At 39.2% G+C, this 22,925-nt stretch overlaps 1 protein-coding gene across 3 annotated transcripts in view; it reads right to left on the bottom strand.

Annotated features, from left to right (window-relative positions):
- The window catches only part of PRDM1 (PR/SET domain 1), a 116,843-nt gene that overhangs the window by 23,696 nt on the left and 70,222 nt on the right, over window positions 1-22,925 (bottom strand). Inside the window, exons 1-2 of one of the 3 annotated variants that reach the window (XM_073336905.1) lie at window positions 6,467-6,576; window positions 4,614-4,862 (exon numbers count right to left, since the gene is read on the bottom strand). In XM_073336905.1, coding sequence (XP_073193006.1) covers window positions 4,614-4,796 — 183 coding nt within the window. In that variant the 5' untranslated portion in view covers window positions 4,797-4,862; window positions 6,467-6,576. Of the gene's footprint in view, window positions 1-4,613; window positions 5,416-6,466; window positions 6,577-22,925 lie in introns of those variants that run through there. The other 2 variants (XM_073336907.1, XM_073336904.1) reach the window with 2 other exon arrangements.

Below are 22,925 nucleotides of genomic sequence, written 5' to 3'. Positions count from 1 at the left end.
TGGGATTTAGTTATTGTACTTCGTTCTTTGTTGGTAATCAAGGTTGCCAAGGACTGCAGACAAATCAGAAAAAATGCTACGGATCAAAAGCAGAAAGGAAGTTGGGCCTTAGTTGCCAAAAGCAGATACAGAGCAAACATTTCAAACTTCTGTCCACAAGGTGTCCTTCAGCACACTCCTTGTGAACTGTGAGGATACTGTCTGAAGCTACCACATCTTGTGGATGAACATGAGTCTGATAATGACTCTCACAAGTAAACTACTACTAAAAACGTTAAGGCTTTAAGGATTTTTCTAAAATCTTTGGATTTAAAATTTTAAACTTTGCAACAAAACAAAAATCTGTTTTCAAAATGTTTTTTGAAATTATGTTTCTCTCTTTTAAAGGTATAGACACTTCAAATCTCTTGATACTGCCACAAACACTTATAATTAATTCCATTATCAGAAAAACAATATTTCTACAATAAAAAACATTTTCTCATGTTGGACTTGTGATTTGAAATATCTTCTGTGATGTATATAAGCTATGCTCCTTACTAAAGTAAGTTAAGACACTTTCACCCCACTTTGTGTGTGATAGGATGAACACAATGCTTGCGTGCTAAGATAACCAGGTGCCAGCATTTAGAAGAGCAGACAGCTGCCTCATTGTGAACAACAAGCTGCAGAATCTTCAATGATCCTGTCTGATACTGTCTGCAAGGAAAGCACTGCTGTGTTTTGATCGGTGCATTATATGTAGATGTTAAATAATTGCTTTTTATACTCTGCTTAAACTCAGGTTTGTTCAAAAGGCCATTTAAATGACAGTGTTCACCTAACCCAGGAAGGAAACACCATTGGAACTGACCAGGGTCCTAATGAATTACTGCTGGGGCAGGCTGCTGTATGCCTTCTATAAACACATCAGTGAGAAGTTGAAAAGCTTCAACACTTTCATGCTTCATCTACCCCCACAGAAGCCATTCCACTAGATACTTTATGGCCAGCACCGACCTCCCTGCCATTTCAGCATATCCATCTTTGTCAATAGATTGGGTCACAGAGCACATCCTGACAAGTCATGGCTCCCAGACAAAAAACAGTATTCCTTAGATTCTCATTTTGATATTTTAAAAAATTGAGGAGAATTTACACTCCTTTGTTTGGAGTAGGGGCTGTGAGTTAACCAATAACACATTAGTTGTGAGAGAAGGGGATGCTCTTAAATAAATCTGATAAATAGCATGTTTTTTTCACCCCTGGTTCAATTTATTACAGTATATTTTCATAATAATTGTAAATGTAAATCTGGAATGGTGGTTCAGTTAGCATTTTGTTTTGAAACATACGAACATTTTTATTAAATTGACTGGAAGAAAACTGCAGCTGAACCAAGACCTGCAGCTTGCGATTTATTTTTTAAAAGTGGTAAAGTGAGAGGAAATGCTTTCTGGTTATATCCTCCTTAATTATCTAAGATAGAAATAAAACACAGCTTCGGTGAATTATCTGTAAAAGGGCAAGTGCGTGAGGTTAGTGAGGTGTATATTTAAAGCAGTTTATAATAGACTTGGTCAAAACAGCTCGGAATCCAGTACTCATCCCTTTGAAGAGTAGCCTTATTATAGAAAGTACTGCATTAAGGACCTTATGCTACAGGTAATGGATTCTGTAAACTCCTCATAATTTATCCTTTTCCAGATTCAGTAAAAACAACAGGATAAATGGTGTGTTGATGGTCCCAAACTTCTAACTGATATTTTATACTAAGAAGTGCGGGGGTGGAGGGAGTGTGTTAAGATTGAAGCAGAAGGAAATTTCCTGAAAAACTGTTTTAAAATTTCAGAGTGGTAGCTGTGTTAGTCTGTATCAGCAAAAACGAGGCGTCCTTGTGGCACCTTAGAGACTAACAAATTTATCTGGGCATAAGCTTTTGTTGGCTACAACTCACATCTTTTCATGTATTTATATCTGCTCCTGTATTTTCCACTCCATGCATCTGATGATGTGGGTTCTAGCCCACGAAAGCTTATGCCTCAATAAATTTGTTAGTCTCTAAGGTGCCACAAGGACTCTGCGTTGTTTTAAAATTGTTATCTTAAAAAGATTAGTCACATGTAATATTGCAAAGTATATCACTTTAGTCTTCATTAATTGCTGAAGTGGAGAAAAGAGCTAACTGCCACATAAAAATATACAGCTGTCTTCATGTAAATCTAACAACTCCAAATGTTAAGAGCAGAAACAATTCATTTTAAAAAGATACTGACGTATATAATGAGTTCCTAGTGAAAAACGTGTCCTTCAAAAAAAAACAAAAAAAAACCCGGGGGCAAGGTCCAAGAATAAACAGAAGTATGATGTGTCATGGAATCTCTTGACATTTCAATAAAAGTCTTTAAGGGATGCATGAAAAGGAAAAATAACCCGCAAAAAAAAGCCTTCCCCCCCTGCAAATAAACTAACCAAACAACCCAAAACAAACAAACAAAGCCACCCAAGTCTGCACATACAACACTGTCGTATTCCTAGTCCCTTAGGACATACGTTACAAAATACAGATCTGATTATGAGAGCTTTAATATTTCATAAACCATGTACTGTATGGTTTTGTCAATAAATTGGCTCAGTGCTCACATCCTTCCTCAAGATAAATATGCAATCTTTTCCCAAAGTTTACAGTGAAGACAACTCACTCACAAAATCCATAGATCCATATTCACATGCACGCGCGTACACACACACAGAGCCCAATTTGTACCTCCACCCTTTGCAATTCAGAAATAACTTTTAGAGTCATTAGAGTTACACTGATGTGGCACCCGGGGTAAGATCAGAATCAAGCTCCCTTTATCTTCCCTTCTCACTCCCTCTATAAGGGTCTGATCCTTCAAACACTTATGCACAAAAACCAGGTTACTAAAATTGAGGGCAGAAGAGCAAAACAAAACCTTAAAATCAATCGGAAAAAGAAATGTTTAGAGCCAAATTAATAAGAGGTACTATGATGAAAGTGACCGACGCGATCTGCAAACTATTTCACTACGTTGACAAGTGACTAGTGGATCGCAAGCCTACAAATGAAGTACTATAGCTTCAATAGAAGGCGATAATCAGATTGGCTCTTTCATTCAGAGCTATGGAATAAAACGAGAGGAATCAAAAGTTCCTTTTGTTTCTTACTCTATGTGCCGCTCAGCACAAGCCAAGTACAATGGGGAACTTTGGTAAACAAAGAAAGGATGTTCTGTATTCAGACTCCCTGTAGTAAAAGGATCCCAGTTGGACATATTTTATAAGAAAGAATTGGAAAAACTTTTCAACAACTTAAAAAAAAAATTAAAACTCAGAACGATCCCAAACTGCATATTCATGTCAGCAACCCAGAATGAATATGGAAATGTGTTAATCACAGAGTTACAGCTTCATCTCCCAAACCACAAAAATATTTAACTAAAAAAAAAAAAAAACCAAAAAACCCCACAAACAAGGAGCAATTTTTGGCTTTTTTGGTTTTAAGCTTCCTTTTCCCCTTCAGATTTCTAGAGGATACCTTTTTCCCTCCCACTTGATGTTTAGCCTTAACCTCTTGCCAAACCACTATGCATTCTAGCCTGCCCTGTAGGGCCAAATTCTGCTGCATCAGTTTATTTCAGTTGAGGATCTGGCCCTATTTCTAGACACAGGATTAAACAAGCAAATGCATTTCCATGATACTTGTTTTGGGAGGACACGTTTGATAGTGAGACAAGAATGAATTTACATCCCTTTTTAGCTCTGTGGTCAGTATATTTAGCCATAGTAGTAACACAGGTAATAGCTGCTCCACCACAAGTCGCAGGACAAGGAGAAATTAAGGGTTGTCCCTAGGATTATTATGCTGTTGAACATCACACCTAGCGATAATAGCTAGTATATACGGAGTAAACACACGACCAATTGCTCATCCAGGCTCATTTTTTCCCAGCCCTTCTGAAACAACAACAACAACAACAACAAAGAATGTACCCACTTCAGAGATAAGGATACTTGCATGTCTAGCTACAAGTAAAAGTACTGCCCCAGATAAACAATAGTTAATTTAAGGCATGCAGACACAGCACAGTGTTGCAATAATTTTACCAACATTTCTTAATAGGTAGGCCAGAGTTTTGAGAATTTAGGAAGTTGCAAATAAAGCAAGTTCATTAAAAGAATAAAGCAATTTCATAAAAGAAGAGAAAAATGATTAAACACATTTCCAGGAATTATATTTTTTTCCTTTTCAAAGCTATTGTACAACTGAGGCACTTTAATCTCTAGGCCAGAGGCAATGAATGGACTGGCCGACAGCAGCCTAGAAACTGGGACACAACCCACACTTTAAACGTGCTTATGCAGTTGCCTGAAGATTTAACTGTTTGCTAATTGGTACAGAACCAATTTTAGGGATGTGTGACTTAGCCATGGAAGTGTTAAGTGATGGATTATTTGTTTACAGTTCCTTAAAGAATTATAAGGATTTGTCTAAAATGCCAGTGGCATTTTTTAAGGTGGTTAGCGTGCGGAAGCATAATGAACTGGTCACTTTCCAAAGCACTGTGATTCGGCTGTTGGGATCCAGCCTTCCCCAACAGATGGCTGCTTACCTCTTTGCAGTTCAATGTATATTTGAAAGTCAAGTTCCTTGGCAAGGACGCCTCCGCCTGAGTTATGGTGCTTCCATCATCGCTGGGATCCCAGGGGTGATCATTTACAATGTATGTACACTTCTCTTCAAAATCAGCCTCTGTCCACAGAGTCATGTCAGCATCCTCCATGTCCATTTTCATTGCCCACTCCGTCCCTTTCACCAGCGTTTGGAAACTCACAACGTCCAAGCTACACTGTGTGGCAGCCTGGAAAAGAAGAAAAAAAAATCTTTTAATCCTCATTGTCCTTCAGTTTCTGTGGTTTCCTTTGAGACAGTGTGACTAACACAGCAGTCTGTGGCACTTTAAAAGAGTATGCAGTACGGTTGGTACAGTTGAGTAATAGCCAAAAAAAAAAAAGGCAGCATAAAACTATGTTGCCTTTACTGAAGCAATATCTTAAAATGCCAGCCTTGGTAATAATAATAATTATTAATAATAATTAATAATAATAAGGGAACCAAAAGAATGGGGGGAAATCCCTAAGATCAGCATCTGCATTACTTTTCTCAGATCTTTTTCTTAACACCTCACAGAAGAAATTCTGCAAGGCCAGTACTGTGCCCAAGAATATCTGGGGTCATGGCCGCAAGACCACTCAGTGCCTGTGGAAAAGCTGCCTCAGAAAAAGTGTCACAAACAAGGAGAGGAAGAGGAAGGAGCTGCTGTCTGCGTCTGAGTGAAGCTAAAAATGGAAAGCGCATGTTGGAAGAGCGGAACCCAGCCTAGCCTTTTCCAAATGGAGGAGCCTGAACTTTCCCACCGGCTTCCAACACACAAACAACTCTCAAAACAACCTGGCTCCCTTCTGACGTCCTCTTATCCTTTGGCGTGGAAGGCTGAAAAAGCCGACATCCTGCCAACAGCGTTGCAGCGTTGCAGCAAAAGCTTTTCACAAGTTACTGGAATACATTCACTTGGACCAAAACGAAAAAGAAAAAAAAATCCTTATGTTTCTTTGTCTTGATGACATCTTACAGAATTATATGCTTAAGGCACTAGATAGAATCCTTGTGAGAAAATTCCATCAAGTCTTTGACTGCCTATTTCTATTTAGGACAGATACAATACCAAATTGTCAGATTGGTATTACAACATCATCTTTCTGTAAGATAAAGTAGAACCAAAGAATGCAGTTGCTGTTTAAACTGGTAGTTGTAAATGGTTTTCAAATCCAGGATCAAAAACTCATTTTTCCTTTAAAAATATTCAACCATTATGGAATTTCCTCCGTTCACTCCTCTACCTCCCTCTCCCAACCCAAAAATGAAAAAATAGATTACAAGATAAAAAGAAACATTTTGGGGGGAAAAGGATAGAGAACTTATCTCTGTCAATCTCTGACTCCTAGTTAAAATAAAACATCCAGTAACCACACCAAGACTTTCTTTCTGGATAATGTAGATCCATTTAAAAAAACATTCTACACAAAGTTTACCTCATTTATGCTGCATCACAACATTTAATTTTTGACATATATTTACAATAATGCCTCCCACTAGCTTTATAGGGTGGAAGAAACTGGTTCTTTACATTTTGGTCTAATTTATAGCCAAATCAAATCATCAGCTAAATATTTACTGACTGTGAATATCAAGATGAAAATAAAGACTAATATTGAAACTCCAGTGAACTGACAGTTACATCTAGAAGTGAAAGGGTTAATATCTAGGTCTTCCAAATCAACGCAGAAAAGGCTAACAAGAAACATTTGCTATTTATTCTAAGTGTTTAGATTAATATATTGATTAACACAGCACTAAAATGTCAATAATAGATCCAGGGGGGGAAAAAGGAATCAAGTTCCTTACCAAGGTAGAGTCCACAAATGTTTCCAAACAGAAGCTCCACGTTTAAGATAAGTCTCGCTCATATCTACCGAGTAAACATTTCTTCTTCCTTCCACTGGGTATGTTAGAGTAAGACTGACTCACACCTAGAGAGTTAACTCCTTTTGCTTGTGCCTCTCTCTCTCTCTGTCAGACAGGTGCTGCTGCACTTACTGCTTTTGCCTCTCAAACACTGGAGGGCTGAGTGTTACAATACTTTCAGTCTCTGTGTTAACTAAGCAGCCTGTTCCTTTCCCCTCCCTGTTTCAGCCACTCATTTGATTTACTCACAGTCATGGCTGCCAAAAGCAGGGGGTGGGGCTATACCTGTAACTCATATGGAGATTAGCCAAGGGGAATTTTTTTCTTTCTGACAACATTTCACAGAGTTTTTCCTCTTACTACATATGGATATAAGCATTCCCCTGGAGCCAGCCTTACTTCCACATGAAGCACACATATGACTTTCGTATTATTATGGCTGTCTCGTTGAGTGTCTACTAGAAATTTACCCCACTATTTTGAACTGTGAGGTCTGAAGGACACAGCTAATTTTCCCATTAATTAAAAAAAAGAGGTGCCATAAAACTAACAATTAAAAAGTCGTTTCCAGGTTAGAGAATATAAAAATATCATTTAAAGCTTCCAACAAACAAATCTAAACAACTATGGTATTTTATTTGATACAATTCAGGAGTCTCGGAATTTAAATGATTTCTTACAAAACGTGAGGGCTACAAGTTAATTCTACGTTTAAATCTGTTTACACTGATATTTAGTAAGGAAGTTAGGAAAAATACATCAATTTAAAAAAAGATAGTGGCTTCCTCCACCCTAAGTAATAAATGGGGAAGCTTATTAAATACCTACAAAACAACACATAGTAAAAAAAACATTCATGCACCAAATTTTAAGTACAATATATATATAAAAAAAAAAGAGTCAGCATTAAGCTTGTATGAGACAGTATTCAATGGGAGTGCACTGCTAGTGGAAGAAGGATTGGTATAGTCATTAGTGGGCCCTGAGCCCTCGTCAATTTTTTCCTTCTCTCCAAGTCAATGTGTGACTGAAGGAAGGACATCCTGTGATGATGGCATACAATGTCCTGTTTGTTTATTATTAAGAGCATTCCTGCTTCTCATTACAAAACAACCAGATGCCTTACTTCCTTCAAGTGGTCCTGTCTCTTCAGTGAGGAATCCTCCAGATTGGAGAAACAATGATGCACAATTCCATTTATAGTCAGCCACCCTATTACAAACACCAGTTGGCTCACTGAAGGGCAAGTCTCCTACTTTTCCTTCTTGCCTCACATCTGCAGACATATTTATAATGTCTTTCCTCTTACTAAGGATGCAGCATGTTTTACTTCCCCCTCCCCCCACAAACACACATTTATATGTTTAGGCCTATGCGGATGTTTCATATTTCTTTTCAGAAAAATACTGTTTTGTGAAATCACATGGCTAGCTCTCTCAAGTGTGTACACACCTCCCTCTCACCCTCACCCCACCCCATTCCTGCTGATAAAAAGAAGGGTGGAAAGGATTATTTGCCTCTCTAGGTTTTGCAATGCTGAGAATAGTATATCTGTGTAAAGACCTTCCGCATGTTCTAATGCAGAAGGGCTCATGCCACTGGATGTAAGTAGGGCAACTGCTGTGAGCGAGTGTCCTGGCTTAACTGCTACCAGTGTGTAATTCCACAAGAAAGTGGCAAGGGCACTGGTGCTGATGGGTATAAATGTAATTGGATATATAGGGTATAACCAAGGCACATCCAAAATGAGGTCTAGGAAAGCTCTGAAACAGGAAGAAGAGAAATCCGGCCTACTTGATTGGGTTAATTAACTGATGCTGAGTCACACCACATAGAGCAGAAAAACAATGTAGTCATACTGAAGTGGTTCTTTTGCACACGCACACACACGCACACAAAATAGTCTCACTCTGAGATGCAGATGTTTCAGTGTTTTCACTTCCTTATCAGCATAAAAAAAAAAAACCCTGTGTGTTACAAGGTAACCCACACACAATTCAAGGGCTGATCAACTTAAAGTAAAAGAAAACCGGGGACAGGTAAGTCTGCCTCAAGGAAATGAGGCTACTTTTTCAGTGAGGAAGAGGAAGAAGATTGTTTGAATCAAACCAAATATTTATTTGGATGATAGGAGGATGCCACCAATCCAACTCAGTTTTAATCCATCTTCAGAGATGATGGAGCAGGCTGGAATTTATGGAGCGTACGCACTTCAAATAGTTTTGTGGCACTCAGCAAAGCAACCCTGAAATTAGCTCCAGGTGTTTTAGCAGAGCTAAGAAAGGCCTGAGAGCAGAACTACAGTAGTTTAGGAGATGGGATTTCACTTTCATGTAGGTCTTGTTCTAATGATTGGGAATAAAACTAAATAAGCTTCTCATGTTAAGGAAAGCAGAGATGGACATAAAGACGAACAGTAAAGATTCTGTATTAAAGTAGCAAGCATGAGGAAACTTTACCATGAAAAAAAAAATAGACACTGACCTTCTGACCTTCCTCCCTACAGAGACACATAAAAAGACATCTTATTCGACTGGCAGTTTGCTGCTTTTGTATAGAAATCGTTCATAGCAGTAGCTGCTGCTATTGTCTGGAATTTGCAATCTCAAAATGTTCATTTCAAAAAGAACATTTTTAGTCATATTTTCATTTTTCCCCCCTCTCGCTCATAGAAAACCTCAATTACCTTATTAATCAGCATTTCTCAGGCAGATCTCTCTTGCAGCCTCTCTCAGCCTGGCAACAAATCATGAATGGCCCTAACAGCTCTGATCTCAGAAATCCCCATCCATTTCCTTTGATGCTATCACCACTTCAGCTCAACAACAAACTGATGCTACTCAGCTTCAGCTGCTGCGTTATTTTCTCTATGCCTGTGAGATTGTGTAAGTGTAGAGGAAAGAAGGAGGGAGGGGAGAATGAGTCTGAGAAGCTGGCTCCAGTGGAATAAACTTCTTTAGGAAGTTGGAGGGGAGATAATAATGCACACAAGAGATTAAAGCACAGTCTCATTTTCACATCTTCCCCTTCCTTACCCAAACAAGGTCAGGGGCAGATTGACCACATCAATAGTAATAATCAGACCCAACCCCATTTCCCACTTCCTGTATATAGACATCTTCACACCAGTAAACATTTGGTGACCAACTGTGGCCATTACTCTGAAGAAAATAACTGAGGTCTTTGGACCACTACACCTTTCTTAGTAATCACTTCAGAAGTAAGGCCCAAAGAAGGATTTTTTCTATATTCAAGTTGCTGTTCCTCTTAGTTTTCCCACTCAGTTTTACCTGCATTTTTGAAAACCTGACCAGAAGCTGATACAAAGAAAAGAGAAGTGGTCACCATGCAGTGAAATTTGCAGTCGTTAACATTAAAACCTGGTGCTCACACTGCATACTGTCCTGACCTTGCAGAAGCACACTTATAGGCTTTAAATAGGATCTAAAAGAGGCTCTTTCTATGTCCTAGACTACTTCAGTGTGATGCTGCCTACAAGGAGATAAATTAAATTTAATTTAAATCTACATGGAGTGTTTTTGCCAGGAAGTTTAGGGTGGTGTGTATTGTAGCTGGGAGGCTTTTGAATTAATATATACAGCTTTCAGGGATGGCCTTTAATTACAGAGCACCTTGGTCATTACCTTGTAAGGCTTCCAAATTCCTTCTCCTTTATTTCTGACTCTGCAGTGCAATAGAGAAGCACTATTGGGTATGCTCTCAGTTGTAGCTTGGTGCAAGATTGAATCTCTCTTTATTTCAGTATTCTTCCACCTGTTTTTAAAAATCCCCCTTAAAAAAATTAAAATATTTTATTATTTTTTGTTCTCACTTGGGCTTTATTAAAACCAGATATTGCGAGATTACTTAGGATCAAGTCAAAACAATTCTCATCAACCACTTATGGGAAAAGGTCTCTCTCTTGAAGCAGAAAAAAGCCAGAATCAACGCCTCAGGGACCTTCAGTGGAGGAAAGATCAGCCTGAATGGGGCTACTTTTGTACATCTCTTTCCTAGTGGAGGGAAAGAATTAGCTGTGAAAGGCAACCCCTTTGTGTCTATCTGATGTGGGTGCACTGGAAGGGCAAGAAGATGGGCTGGAAGAGACTATCCCCCTCTCTAGTTTTCCCTTCCGCAGACTAGGGTGAGGGTGTTGGGGAAGAAATCTCAGGAGAGACCATGCCATATGACATCTCTTTTAGTTTTAGGGTGGGTAGAGGGAAATAGAATTCTGGGTGGTGAGGGAGAGAAGGAGGAGAAAAAGGACTGAATGAAAGGACCTACCTCCATATCCCATAAGGGAGGGAAGATGTATCACAGAGGAGGCATCATACATGTGGGAGCTTCTCAGAGGGAGCACATATACTGGGGGATGACTGTCTTGGGAGAGTAGGCATAAGGCATATGCTAAACCCAGCAAGGCTTTTTTCCTAACGTTAAGCTTATGATTTTTTTCAGGATCCATCCCACACCGCTCCCAGTAAGTAAGTAAGAAAGAGTGACTTGAACCAGTGTGACAGACCCTAGTTTTCCTTCCTGCTCAATTTTGCTTTTATTTAAACTAGTGCGTAGGCAGCTAGATACTGTGGGGACAGACACATTAGAGAAAAAAAGCCAGATCCATTCTTCTTGCAGTGAATAGAGCTATGCTAGTTTATACAGCTGTGGATCTGGCCCACAGAGTATGTTTCAAAACAGGTTAACAAAACAAAAAATACACACCGTAAAGGAGCTTAAAGTAGAAATAAACTCATTTATGGCTGAAGGGATCTGAAGTTGCAACTATATACTAAAAATTGAATGGCAACTAGGGCTCTGAAAAAGATGGACTTGCACTTGCTATTCACTATAAAGCATATAGTTGCCTCTTCATATCCAACAGTGGTAAAGTGACAGTCTATTCATTCTTGTGTACTTGATGTGTGCAGGGTGGGGAGGGAAGAAGAATTCATCTTGTATTAAACACAACAAATAGTTGACACCTTATCCTTCTTTAAATGTTGTAATGTTTACTTTGCAAAACCCAGGAAAGCTTTTAGAATAGAGAGAGCAGAGAGACTCTTAAGCCATGTGTCCTTGCTTATCTGCTCTTTATCAACAGGCTATTGTTTCCTGATGGGACTCTTCGAAGTAAGTGGAACAAGGGGGTTAATGTTCAATAGGTATCTCTCAGTTCCCCTAAAGGAATACTGCTGCTGACAGAACAGCAACACGAGGCTCTCAGCTATTTCCTGCAGAATGCAACGAATCAAAGAGAAAAACCAAGGGCTGAAGCTATGTTTTTTTTAAAAAAACAAGCACTAGTTTTAAAGAAAGACATTGTCCTTAAGAGAGATAATCCCACAATAGAGAGTCCATTAGAGGTATTAAGGCATTGGCTGCGGCCTGATCTACAAGGGCTCTGTCCTGACAATAGACAATTAAAGCCGATAAATCTGCACTACTTGTTGCTGTTCTAATTCCTCGTAATTGTATGCTACTTGCCCCTGCCTCCTGCACACAGGGATGAAGCATGCTTCTTTAATCTCCAGAGTACCTGACCTAGTTCCTATGTGGTCTTTTCAGGACCTGTTTTCTTCCCATCTGGACCTCTTTCCTCCTCCTCTTCCCCTCCTCTAAACACTGAGGAGGGTTAGTGTAGAGGGCAAGGAAAACATCAGAACACAGCACCCAGATCAATAATTCTGAAGCTCCAGACAATGCACTAATCTGCAATAACAGCTAATCATGCTCAATTTGGCACACCCATGATTAAACTCTACTTTTCATTAGGCTCAACAAACGGAGCAGACGCACACTGACAATTCAAATCACCATATCAATCTTAGCTGCCAAACTTGTGGGTATTTATGTGGGCTTCAGAGATGCTCTTTGTATCTACTATCTTGCTTATTTTGTTGTCATTACCAGACAATGCCTTGCCTAGACTATTCTTTTCCTCTGAAATAGATGGTACAACTCCTGTCTAAGTTTCAAAAAAAAAAAAAGGGAGATGTTCTTGTTGGACTAGATGCAGGAATGACTGAATAAAATCTACGTCCTGCATTCTGCAGGAAGTCGGACTATGATCAGAAAGGTCCTTTCACAGTGTTGCCAACTCTCACAATTTAATCATGAGTCTCATGATATTTGGCATTTTGCTTAAAGCCCCATATCATGTTATTACACGAGACTCTTAGATTTCTTTAAGTATGCTTCTAGCCCTCCTGTGGCAGAGCAAAGTTTGAAAATGTGAATGCTAATGACTCAAAGAAGAATGTTGAAAGACCCCCACATAAAAACAAAACATAACAAAACCAACCCTTAAGACTTTTCAGCCAATCTCAGGAGTTCTTTTAGCCCCTGACATGGTTTTTGAACACTCGAAGTTGGCAATATTATTTCTGTCTTTAGAACATTCAAGGACAGCATCCCTTAAAATCATTTTGATAATGATCTTTCACTCACCCACACAGAGCTGGTTTCTACCCCACAACAATTTCATCTGGTAAAATATCTAGCAGATCCTCTCTCCTACCTCTTCACAAACTGCCCTTCACGAAAGCTTATGCTCAAATAAATTGGTTAGTCTCTAAGGTGCCACAAGTACTCCTTTTCTTTTTGCCCTGAAGGCCTCACTCAAGATTTTCCACACTCTATAGGTAAAATATAACACTAAATTCCAGAACTCTTAGAGGCTGACCTCACAAACTCAGGGGTCTCTGTCTGTTTAACTTTAGCTTATCGTCCTTGTATATTAATGTGAATAAGTGTTAAAAGTGGAATCTAGGTTATCCTTTACAAAACAAAACAAAACCTAGAGTGTGGATTGTATCAGCTGAATGCAGGAAACAGCTACTCCATTAATATTAATTAATTCCTAAAGCATTTGGAGCCAACTTGAAATAAGTCAGTAGAGTCCCTCTCCTGACAGCCCTTCCTTAGGCAACTTCTACTTTTAAGATGCTGATGCTTTCCCTTTTGCTTGTAATCTTATACCTAGTTCAAAACATATCAGAGGCCCCCTACAAAATAATTTATGTCATCCTAAACAAACAAAGCCTTTGAGATTGCAGTTTAAGATATTGCAAAAGTCCACTCAGTTTTTCATTTTAGCATATGTAACTGTAACAAAAAAACAAAACACCCCACCAAAAAGGGGGACAGCAGCAGATTGCAATACAGAAAGCTCTCAATCTTTTGTTGCCGTGTACAATAACAATTGGGCTTTGCAAAGAAAGATGACAGACTCTTCTTATGGAGACTAAATCAGTCCTTACACTAGGGGCCTGCCAACTGCAAGAATGGAAACAAAATATTACAGATAATTCACTTTTCATGGTAAGCATAAACAGGCAGGCATGCAGCACCCAGCAGGGGCTCAACTGATAAAACTGTGTCAAACACAAGCCATTTGTCAACCACGGAGGGAAGGGGAGCAAGCTGAAAGATGGACTCAGGAAATAGATTTATCTGATGCAACACATTAACTAGTATAAATACAAGGAAAAGTAAACACATTTGCCCACCAGTATCTCCAGCAAGCAAAGAAAAGCCTCTGCGTTCCAAACCTACTCCAGCCACCCAACCACTAAGCTGTCTTAGCTGCAACAGTAGCATTTTCTTCTCCTGTATTATTAGAATACCATTGAATTCATAAAAAGAAAAGGAGTACTTGTGGCACCTTAGAGACTAACCAATTTATTGTTAGCTCACGAAAGCTCATGCTCAAATAAATTGGTTAGTCTCTAAGGTGCCACAAGTACTCCTTTTCTTTTTGCGAATACAGACTAACACGGCTGTTACTCTGAAACCTGTCATTGAATTCATGTCACTTAAGGAGTTTATTAAAAGCATACATTATGATTAAACAAAACAAGTGTGTGACTCCTCTGCTGTTCTAGTCTCCTCCCTTCACCCAATAATGCCGCCTGGCAGCAAACAAGTATGGTAACATACCCTAAGAACAACATATAATTGTTATATAATAGTTTACTTACAGTTTTGCTCACTGGGACAGCCTTATCAGACAAGGTCCCAAGGGAAAATGTAGTCCTACAATACTATTCAAGCATACTTCAGAACTCCTCTACCAGTGTAATACATGACATTCAAACTAATCAATACAATATCAAGCACTACAGACTTTTTGGAAGTTACTTTTCATTATACTCATTCTAAATAATTACAATTATTTAATGAAGTGTCTCTTTGCTACAGTAACGGTGATAAGGAAAAATGGTTAAAGGAAATATGTAATGCCAGTATAGATCAATAGCTACATCCGATGAAGTGAGCTGTAGCTCACGAAAGCTCATGCTCAAATAAATTGGTTAGTCTCTAAGGTGCCTCAAGTACTCCTTTTCTTTTTATATAAATCAAACTAATCCCAACAACTCAGGAATATCAAGGGTTAATATCACAGCACATCATTTAATAGGCCTAACCCGAAACTAATCATGAAACTAAGAAACTAACATTAAAATAGGTAGTCATAATGCTACACGCTATTAGTTAACGCACAAAGACAAATACAGCACATTTCCTTGTTTAGCAGTACCTCCATGTATCTACCTAGAACAGGTTCCCAGTCTCCAATTTGTACATCCCAGGATTTTAGTCCCTATGGAATGTCTGTCACTCACTCACATGCACACCCACATACACACCACACTCGCGCTCACACTCTTGCACACGCATTCTCATCTAGCTCTCCCTAAAACAGCTCTTAGGACTTTAGAATTTCCTCCCCTTCACATCTACTCCACCCCATGCAGTAATTAGGCTTAGCAAGAGCAATTAACAAAACAAACTCCTCTCATCCCGGTGGCCTGATAATTCTGATTGTCATGTTTTAAGATATGCAAGAGGGTTTCAAATGAAGGTAAATTAAAACATTGCACAATACCCTTTTGGCACCTAATTGCCCCCATTGTTTTATATGAACAATAGGTTTTATTCCATACTTTAAAATATCTACTCTGAACTTAGAGCTTAAAAATGCCTTTGTTGGCTCAATTGTCTCATACTATTGTTTTCATTGATATATTAGTGTACAGTTGCTTGACTATAATGCACACTAATACACATATGCTACTTATAATTTTTTCCTGTATTTGAACTATCCGGTGACCCAAAGAATATAATGTGAGATGTAAAATATGGGTTGCAGTTTGAGTAGCTGTCCTTTTCCCCACCTGTTGACCTATGGCTCAGAACTGATGGCTAATGCCTCAAAAATTGTTGTGCTGGGTTTGCAACTGCTTTCCATTCACTTTCCACTAATACTTTAGTTGGATGAGTTGACTATCAGGAATGTCACAAAAACATCAACTAGTGACTGATGCCCAGTGAAATTGATGAAAACCCCTCCTCTGATTTCCTTGGGTTCTGGATCAGGCTCATGGAGAATATTTGCCCAGAACAAATCTTGAATTGGTAAATGTGTATTTGAATTAAAACAAAATTCTAGAAGTGACACTAATGCAATCAGGGAACAGAAACAACATATCAGTGTGTCCAACCAAAACTAACTAACACAGTTCAGATTTTTAATATATGCAACAAACTGTTCACAAATACCAGCAGACCAAATTAATTATTGTTAAAGTTATTTAGCTAAATTTTTGAATAAATGTGTGAAAACTAATCTGCTCAAGGAGAATTCATGAGCAGAAAGAAAGACCAGAATTGAATAAGTGGTCTGTTATGTGACATTTTCTCAACTCCAATTTTATATAAACTGAATGAAGTAGTTATCTTTTAAGATGCAATCTCACCAATTATTTAAAACTACAGCAACAACTGAGATAAAAAAAAATTTTAAAGAACAGAAAGCTAAAGTTCTTTTATAAAGGATTTATTACTACACTCATTGCAGCAACTGTGCAATGAGCTTCTAATTCGGTAGGTATATTTCTCTACTTCACTGATTTAATTTCCACTGGAAGTCAACAATATTTGCACAAAGGTATTTTTCTGAGCAGACAGACAACAAATGTGATTTCAAAAGGTTTCAAAATAGAGCACATTGCACAAACACAGGGAAAGTTTCAACTTCCAGCAGTTAATTTTTCTACTTCTTCCACATTCTTGCCTTGAGTCAATGTTCTATAAAGACTTGTAATGAGCCATCAGATTTGTAAAACAATAGCCTAATATAAAAAGCCATGTTATATAATAATATTACACAAAAAACTACATTAAAAAAGACATTAAGGTTGCTAAGCACTCAAAAGTTAGGAAATGCCAGATATACAGCTGCATGTGTAATCTTAATTCTTTGCATATATGTATATGATAGTGCTCAATTAATCAGCAGCTCTTCAATATTTCATTTTCTCCTTGTAGCTCAGTGTGTGGCCTTATTTAACTGCACACTATTCAAACCATGCTATGAAGATATAATTATAAATTTCCTTCTGAGCTTTTTTATGACACTCGTCACTACTGTGGTTGAGTGCATCAAAAACATCAATGAATTTATTTTCCCAACATACCTGTGAAATGAGGGAATATTATTAATTATTAATTGAGCAAGGATACAGAGATTAAGGTCAAAAGTATCCACTAACTTTGGGTGCCCAATCTGAGATGCCTAAAACCTGATTTTTCAGAGTACTTAGCAATATGTAACACTTCATATGTTCAAAGCACAGCTCCCACTCACTCCATTAGCAGCTGTGAGTGCTCAGCACTTCAGCAAATCAGACAACCATTCCCAGTTTCCCCTTTCTCACCTACAAGCTCCTTGTCCCCTGTCTTCTTGCCCGGCCACTCCCAAGTCCCCCCCTCTCCACCCCAGCTCCTCATCTAATCAATTTCTCTGCTGCATGCTGACCTTCAGCTGTCCTCCCCACTCACGTTCCACATCCCTCTGGACTCCCAATCTTCCTCCCGGGGCTCTTCCTTCAATCCCAGTGATCCCTCCCTTTCAGCTCATTGCCTCAGTCTCTTTGTTTGGACTGTCCCAGTTTCCCCCTCACATCCTGGCTCTCTCTCAGATTTGTCTTCCCTCTCCCTCACCTCCTTTCCTCTGCTCCATTGGTTCTCAGTCTCCTCACCCAGACAGTCCATGTTTCCCCTGGCACCTCATGCAATCTCAGTCTTTCCCTGATCCCCTCCTCACCCCACTACTAGCTTTCAGTGCCCCCTCTCCCCAGCTCCTAGTTTCAGTCACCTTGCCTAGCCAGTTGGAGTTCTCCTCCTGGCTCCCAGTCCCAGTTTCTGTCCCCAGTGCTCAGTGCCAGTCTCCATGCCCACCCAAACTCAGTGTCTTCCCAACTCCCAGGTCCCTCTCCCCATGCCTGCCAGTCTCCAGTCCCAATTTCCATCTCTCCAACCCCCTGTCTCCTTGTCCTAATGTATTTCCCCCCCCCCCCCTTTTCCCCTCTTCATTTGAATCAGGCAGCTTCCTCCTCTTCCACACTGCCTGGCCCTAGTGAGAGTTACTGATAGGACAGAACAGTCTCCTTGCTCTCTGTTCAGGTGCCCGGACCCAGACCCGACATAGTCCGTATCAGCACAGAGGTGCAATTGCAGGGAAAGTCCTGGTCAGCACTGTGCTGAAGAACACTGTACCTGATGCAGACAGAATCTTTGAGGAATTTTGCTGCTAAAATCTAAGAAGTTGCTACTGGGCATGAGTGAACTGCAATTTTTCAAAGACTTATATAATTTGGCCAAATTTGGGTGGATTTTCAGGGGGGTGTCAAAAGGCACATCCCTGACACCATGGCCACCTCCCTGTCAAGTACCTGCTCCAAAGCATGGATACAATGGGCTTTTCTTTAGCCTTGCTCTCAGAAATGATTGAACCAGTTTGGCTGAAATATTCCCACCACAAACCCATCAGCTTGAGGCAGACTCCGAGCATGGAAACTTTCAGACCAAATGGTTGAATATTAACAAAGTTATAAACAGCTGAAAGCAGGGTCTTACAATGGGAAGTGCTTGGAAATCTTAATAGGTGGTGCTACCAGCCCCGTCTACAACATAGCATGTTTCAGTTTATTTCCCCACCACCACACCCACAATTCTCTTTTTATGTGAATGATAATATGAGCAGAATATACAGATCACATATAAGGACTTGTATATAGACAAATCTAGTTTCCTCAGGCTGCTATTCTTCTTTCTATAGTTCCACTTAAACACACTAGAATTAGATTAAATTAATGCTAAAGTACCACATGGTTCTATACACAGATATAGTAGATGAAGCTCTCTGCCCCAAGGAGTTTGCAATTTAGCTTTACAATCCTATAATGACTATTGTGGACTCGTGCATAGCCCCATTGCTCAGCATGGGCATTAGCACCAACTTGCATGAATCACATTGCAGAATTGAGGCCTTAGTAATTCAACCTTCAGTTAATAGTCATAAAGTGTAGTCATGCACTAATTTCTGCTTTCTTGTTTAACCAAAAATGTTTAAATATGAATTTTAAAATTTTTCTTCTGTGTCCAAGCCAGAGGATTCCCAAAATACACCTAAAACAGTAATATTTAGAAAAATTAGTGTCCCTGAACTGATCATAGAGGAAGGAGGTGCAGTCAAAGTGCTCATGTTAGTAAAGTAAGATAATATATTTCTTGAAATGAATGAAAATCCAGTAGCACACATCTGTTTTGGTAAACCAGTGTCCTAAAATGCCCAATTTTGCCCTTAAAATGATCAATTAAAATGAGTTTCAGAAGTTTAGTCTGAGATAGGAAATTCCTCCTACAAAATTCTCAACATTATTTTCCCACAAATCAAACAACTGGGAGTAAGGAAAGCTAGCATCCAGTCCTCATTTCTTCCTTCCCTCTTAGCTCACCGCCACAAGATGGCTACTTCCTTTCCACAATCCATTTCAGTCAAATCTGTACACAAAACAGGACACACCTTCTGGGCAAGCTCAAGTCTTTACGTGCAGAAAGCTCCCTTCAAAGCATCACTAAGAATCTGTGTGGGAAGTGTATGAAATATTAAAACAGTCCTGTATTTTTTTTAATTCTAAATTTGCCCCACAACTTCTCTGTTCTCATTTATTTTGGGTTAACATAACCTTTTTGACTCTTGAAGTAGACGCACAAATATAAGCAGAACCACAAATGCAAAAAAAAATAAGATGATCTGCAAGTGCCTCCCAAGAGGACAGTTCTGACCCAAAATGTGATTTTTTTTTTTTTAGATTAATATGCTTCTCCTACTTTAGCAATTGGAGACAGGGAGGGCAAAGGAGAAAACAATGCATTGAGTCCCCAGGAAAATAAAGATAAACACCTTTAGGTGTTTTCCCAAATCTGAATTTCTTTGGTTTTCTTTGGATGAAGACCCCACCTCAAGCCTTGTCTTCCTTTCTTAACTATACAACTTCAAACATGTCCATACCCCTTTATTCAAGTCATAAATTTACTCTTTAAATAATCCAGAGCTAAATATTTTCTATACTGCCCATCACTGTAGTAACTGTGCCCTATCCTTCCTATTATGGGGTCCAGCAGATCAGACAGAATGTTTGCTGGTTCTTGCCTTTACACTCCTCATGTGAGTGTCACACACTCTGACCATCTCTAGTTAGATCTGTGCTCGTCCACCTCCTCAGCAGGGTAGTCACAGAGCACCCCTGCTTTGTATCATCCATTAGCTGCCAGTTCCGTTCTGATGCCTATTCAAGGCCATCAACAGATTACAATCCAGCAATATCAGAGGATGGCTCTCCATCCTTGGTTAGCCAAGAAGCTTCTGTCTTCTTGGACAAGGCAGGTAGCAAAACCAAGGGCAAAGCTTGTGAGATCTGAAAATTCAGCACTCTCAGTTAAGTAGGTCAACTTGTGAAATGGGCTATCAAGCCTGGTCTAGACTAGGATTTGGAAGGTGTTATCTCACACATGTTAACAACCTAGTGTAGACAAGGGAGTATGCCTTTTACATGTGTTAAACCAATCATATGTTAACTCTCTATGTTAGTTAACACCTTCCAAATCTAATCTAGATGAGGCCTAGGAGAACTACACTCACCCAAGGCTAATTGCTTTTACAGCATGCTGCAATATTCATCATTTGCTAAAATTTTCCCATAATAGTCAAAATAATTACTTGAGGGTGGGGGACGGGGAAGAGAACAAGCAGAGAGCTTTCTGGAATTTGGAAAGGGTAGACTGCAGAATCCACTATGGACTATCACCACACAGGCCTAATTTATAGGATAAGCACCTAGAATGCTGATGTGAATGTTACTGTATTACCACAGATATACAGATAGGTACATACATAACAGATACAATGAACTCTAGGACAATGCAAGATGTAAAGGGAGCTAGTTTTATGCCTGCCAGCCACATTACTAAATCTTATGATGGAAGAGTTAAAAGCCAAAGAGATCTGCTTGATATGGGTTGATAGAAAGAGGAAGAGGCAAGGCAGGTGGAGAGAGCTGGAGAAAGGAAACTTTGTGGATCTCTTTTTCTCTTGATCAGGATATAAAGTGAAAGGGAGAATTAAAACAAACTTCAAAAGCTTGTCTAAAACTAACAAACTACTTTGGTGGTTCAGCTGAAGGTTGAGTTTCACCAGTCATTATCAATACAGTAGACACAGAGGAAAGTATTTAAAACTGGAAAAACAACCAACTGGCATGTAGAACTTGTCTAAACACAAAATGATATTGGTATCCTCAAAGCAATACAACTTCCCTAGTGTGGATGCAGTTATTCCAGGGTAAAGGTTCTTCTTCCACAAGGAGCTGTACCAATATAAAGCACCTTTCTACTGATATATCTGTATACACACTAGGGGTTGAACTGATTTAACCACTTTTGTAAAAATCACACCCCTAACTAAGATAGCTTAATTGGTACAAAATCTGTATGTAGATCAGTCCTAAGTGAGGGCATGCTTTCATGCTAATCATCTGAATTTCTCTCATGTTTTGTCTGTTTCTGGCAGTAAAATTCACTATTTTTCCAGCCATCAGTATAGACAGCTGGCTCCTTCTGGAAAAGATGGCAGCAGCAGTGGTTATCAATCAAACCATGGACGCCCTGTGCACTAATGCAGCCTTGTTAGCATTTTCTCTTAAATGTCTGTACTTGCTATCTTTGAGGTGTGCTTAGACACTAGTGGGTCAGATCCTCAGCTGGAGTAAAAGGACACAGCTCCATTGACTTTAAAGGACATTAGCTGAGGCTCCAGCCTTACGGGCAGTAAGAGAATCCAGATTAGGTTCTGGAGCTAGGTTTCCCAGTGGTGTATGCTGTAAAGTGAACTGGTTTACCAACCTCATTATTAAGTCCAATCACTGTACAAGGATCTAAAGACAACTGAATATCAAACTCAGAGTATATGCTGGTTGCTGAAATACAATCCTGTCCCCTCCTCCCCAAAAAGTAATTTTTCAGATAAACTTACATAAAAACTCTGTACTCCCTCCTCACCCAATTTACAGCACAGAATATTCTGCAAATCACTGCATCTAGTAACTTTTTACAAAAACATAATAGCTTCAAGGGGCACATTTATTAAAAATGCTTCAGCAACAATAGTATTAAAGTCCATGCTTCCAATTATATTCTTTTCTTCAATTAGTTTTAAAGAAACTAACACCTCTATTAATCATTTCAATTAACTGCAAGTACCACATGACACCGGCATCAGCAGTCCATATGTTGTGTTCCAATCATCCAAATATTAAAGCCTTTTTAATTGATTTATCTAAAGAACATTCAACAGACTCAAGGTGGCAGCCAGCCAGGAAATCCCAAAAGAAGATGACAAAAAAGGTGGGGGCGCTAAACCAGTTTCCCAATTTGTTTTTTTCCTCTTCCTCCAGGGTTCACTAAGTTAATCCAATCAGCCCATAAAGACCCTTTTTAATAAAATAAATAAATAGATAAGAGAACACACATGTCGGCTCTCGCGGTGCTTTCCCTGTGGAGAAGCCCCTTCTGCTACAGTAGACAGTCACCCTATTAAGAGAATGCTGCATACAAGAGTGCATTTTTTATCCAGCAGAAATATTTAGCTTGGCTGCCTGCCAGGGAATGCTGGAAGAATAGACTGAATTAGGGGATTTACCTTCCACGTGTTTGGCACGTGTCATTGGGCTCTGAAGAGCTTGTGTCTCTCCCCCCCCCCCCCCCATCAAAGCTTTCCTACAGAGAATAAAGTATGACCTATAAGAACAGTTGATGGGTTGCATTACTAAGTGTTGGCACCGTGACTTTGTTCTGCTGAAAAAGAAAACTTTTGCCTAATTTCAGATGATCATTTGTTTCCCTACCCAGGTAGGGGGTACATAGTTTGAAATTATTCTTTTGAACAGGTATATTTTTCTTTTTGGTTTTTAAAACACATGGGGTAAGTTTTCTGTAGGCAGACTTAACTTGGAGAGAAAGTGATTTAAAAATAAATCTCCAACCACAGAACATTTTA

This window comes from Lepidochelys kempii, chromosome 3, assembly GCF_965140265.1.
Source record: "Lepidochelys kempii isolate rLepKem1 chromosome 3, rLepKem1.hap2, whole genome shotgun sequence".
NCBI classification, from domain to species: domain Eukaryota; kingdom Metazoa; phylum Chordata; order Testudines; family Cheloniidae; genus Lepidochelys; species Lepidochelys kempii.
This window is presented reverse-complemented; position numbering and strand designations above follow the sequence as displayed.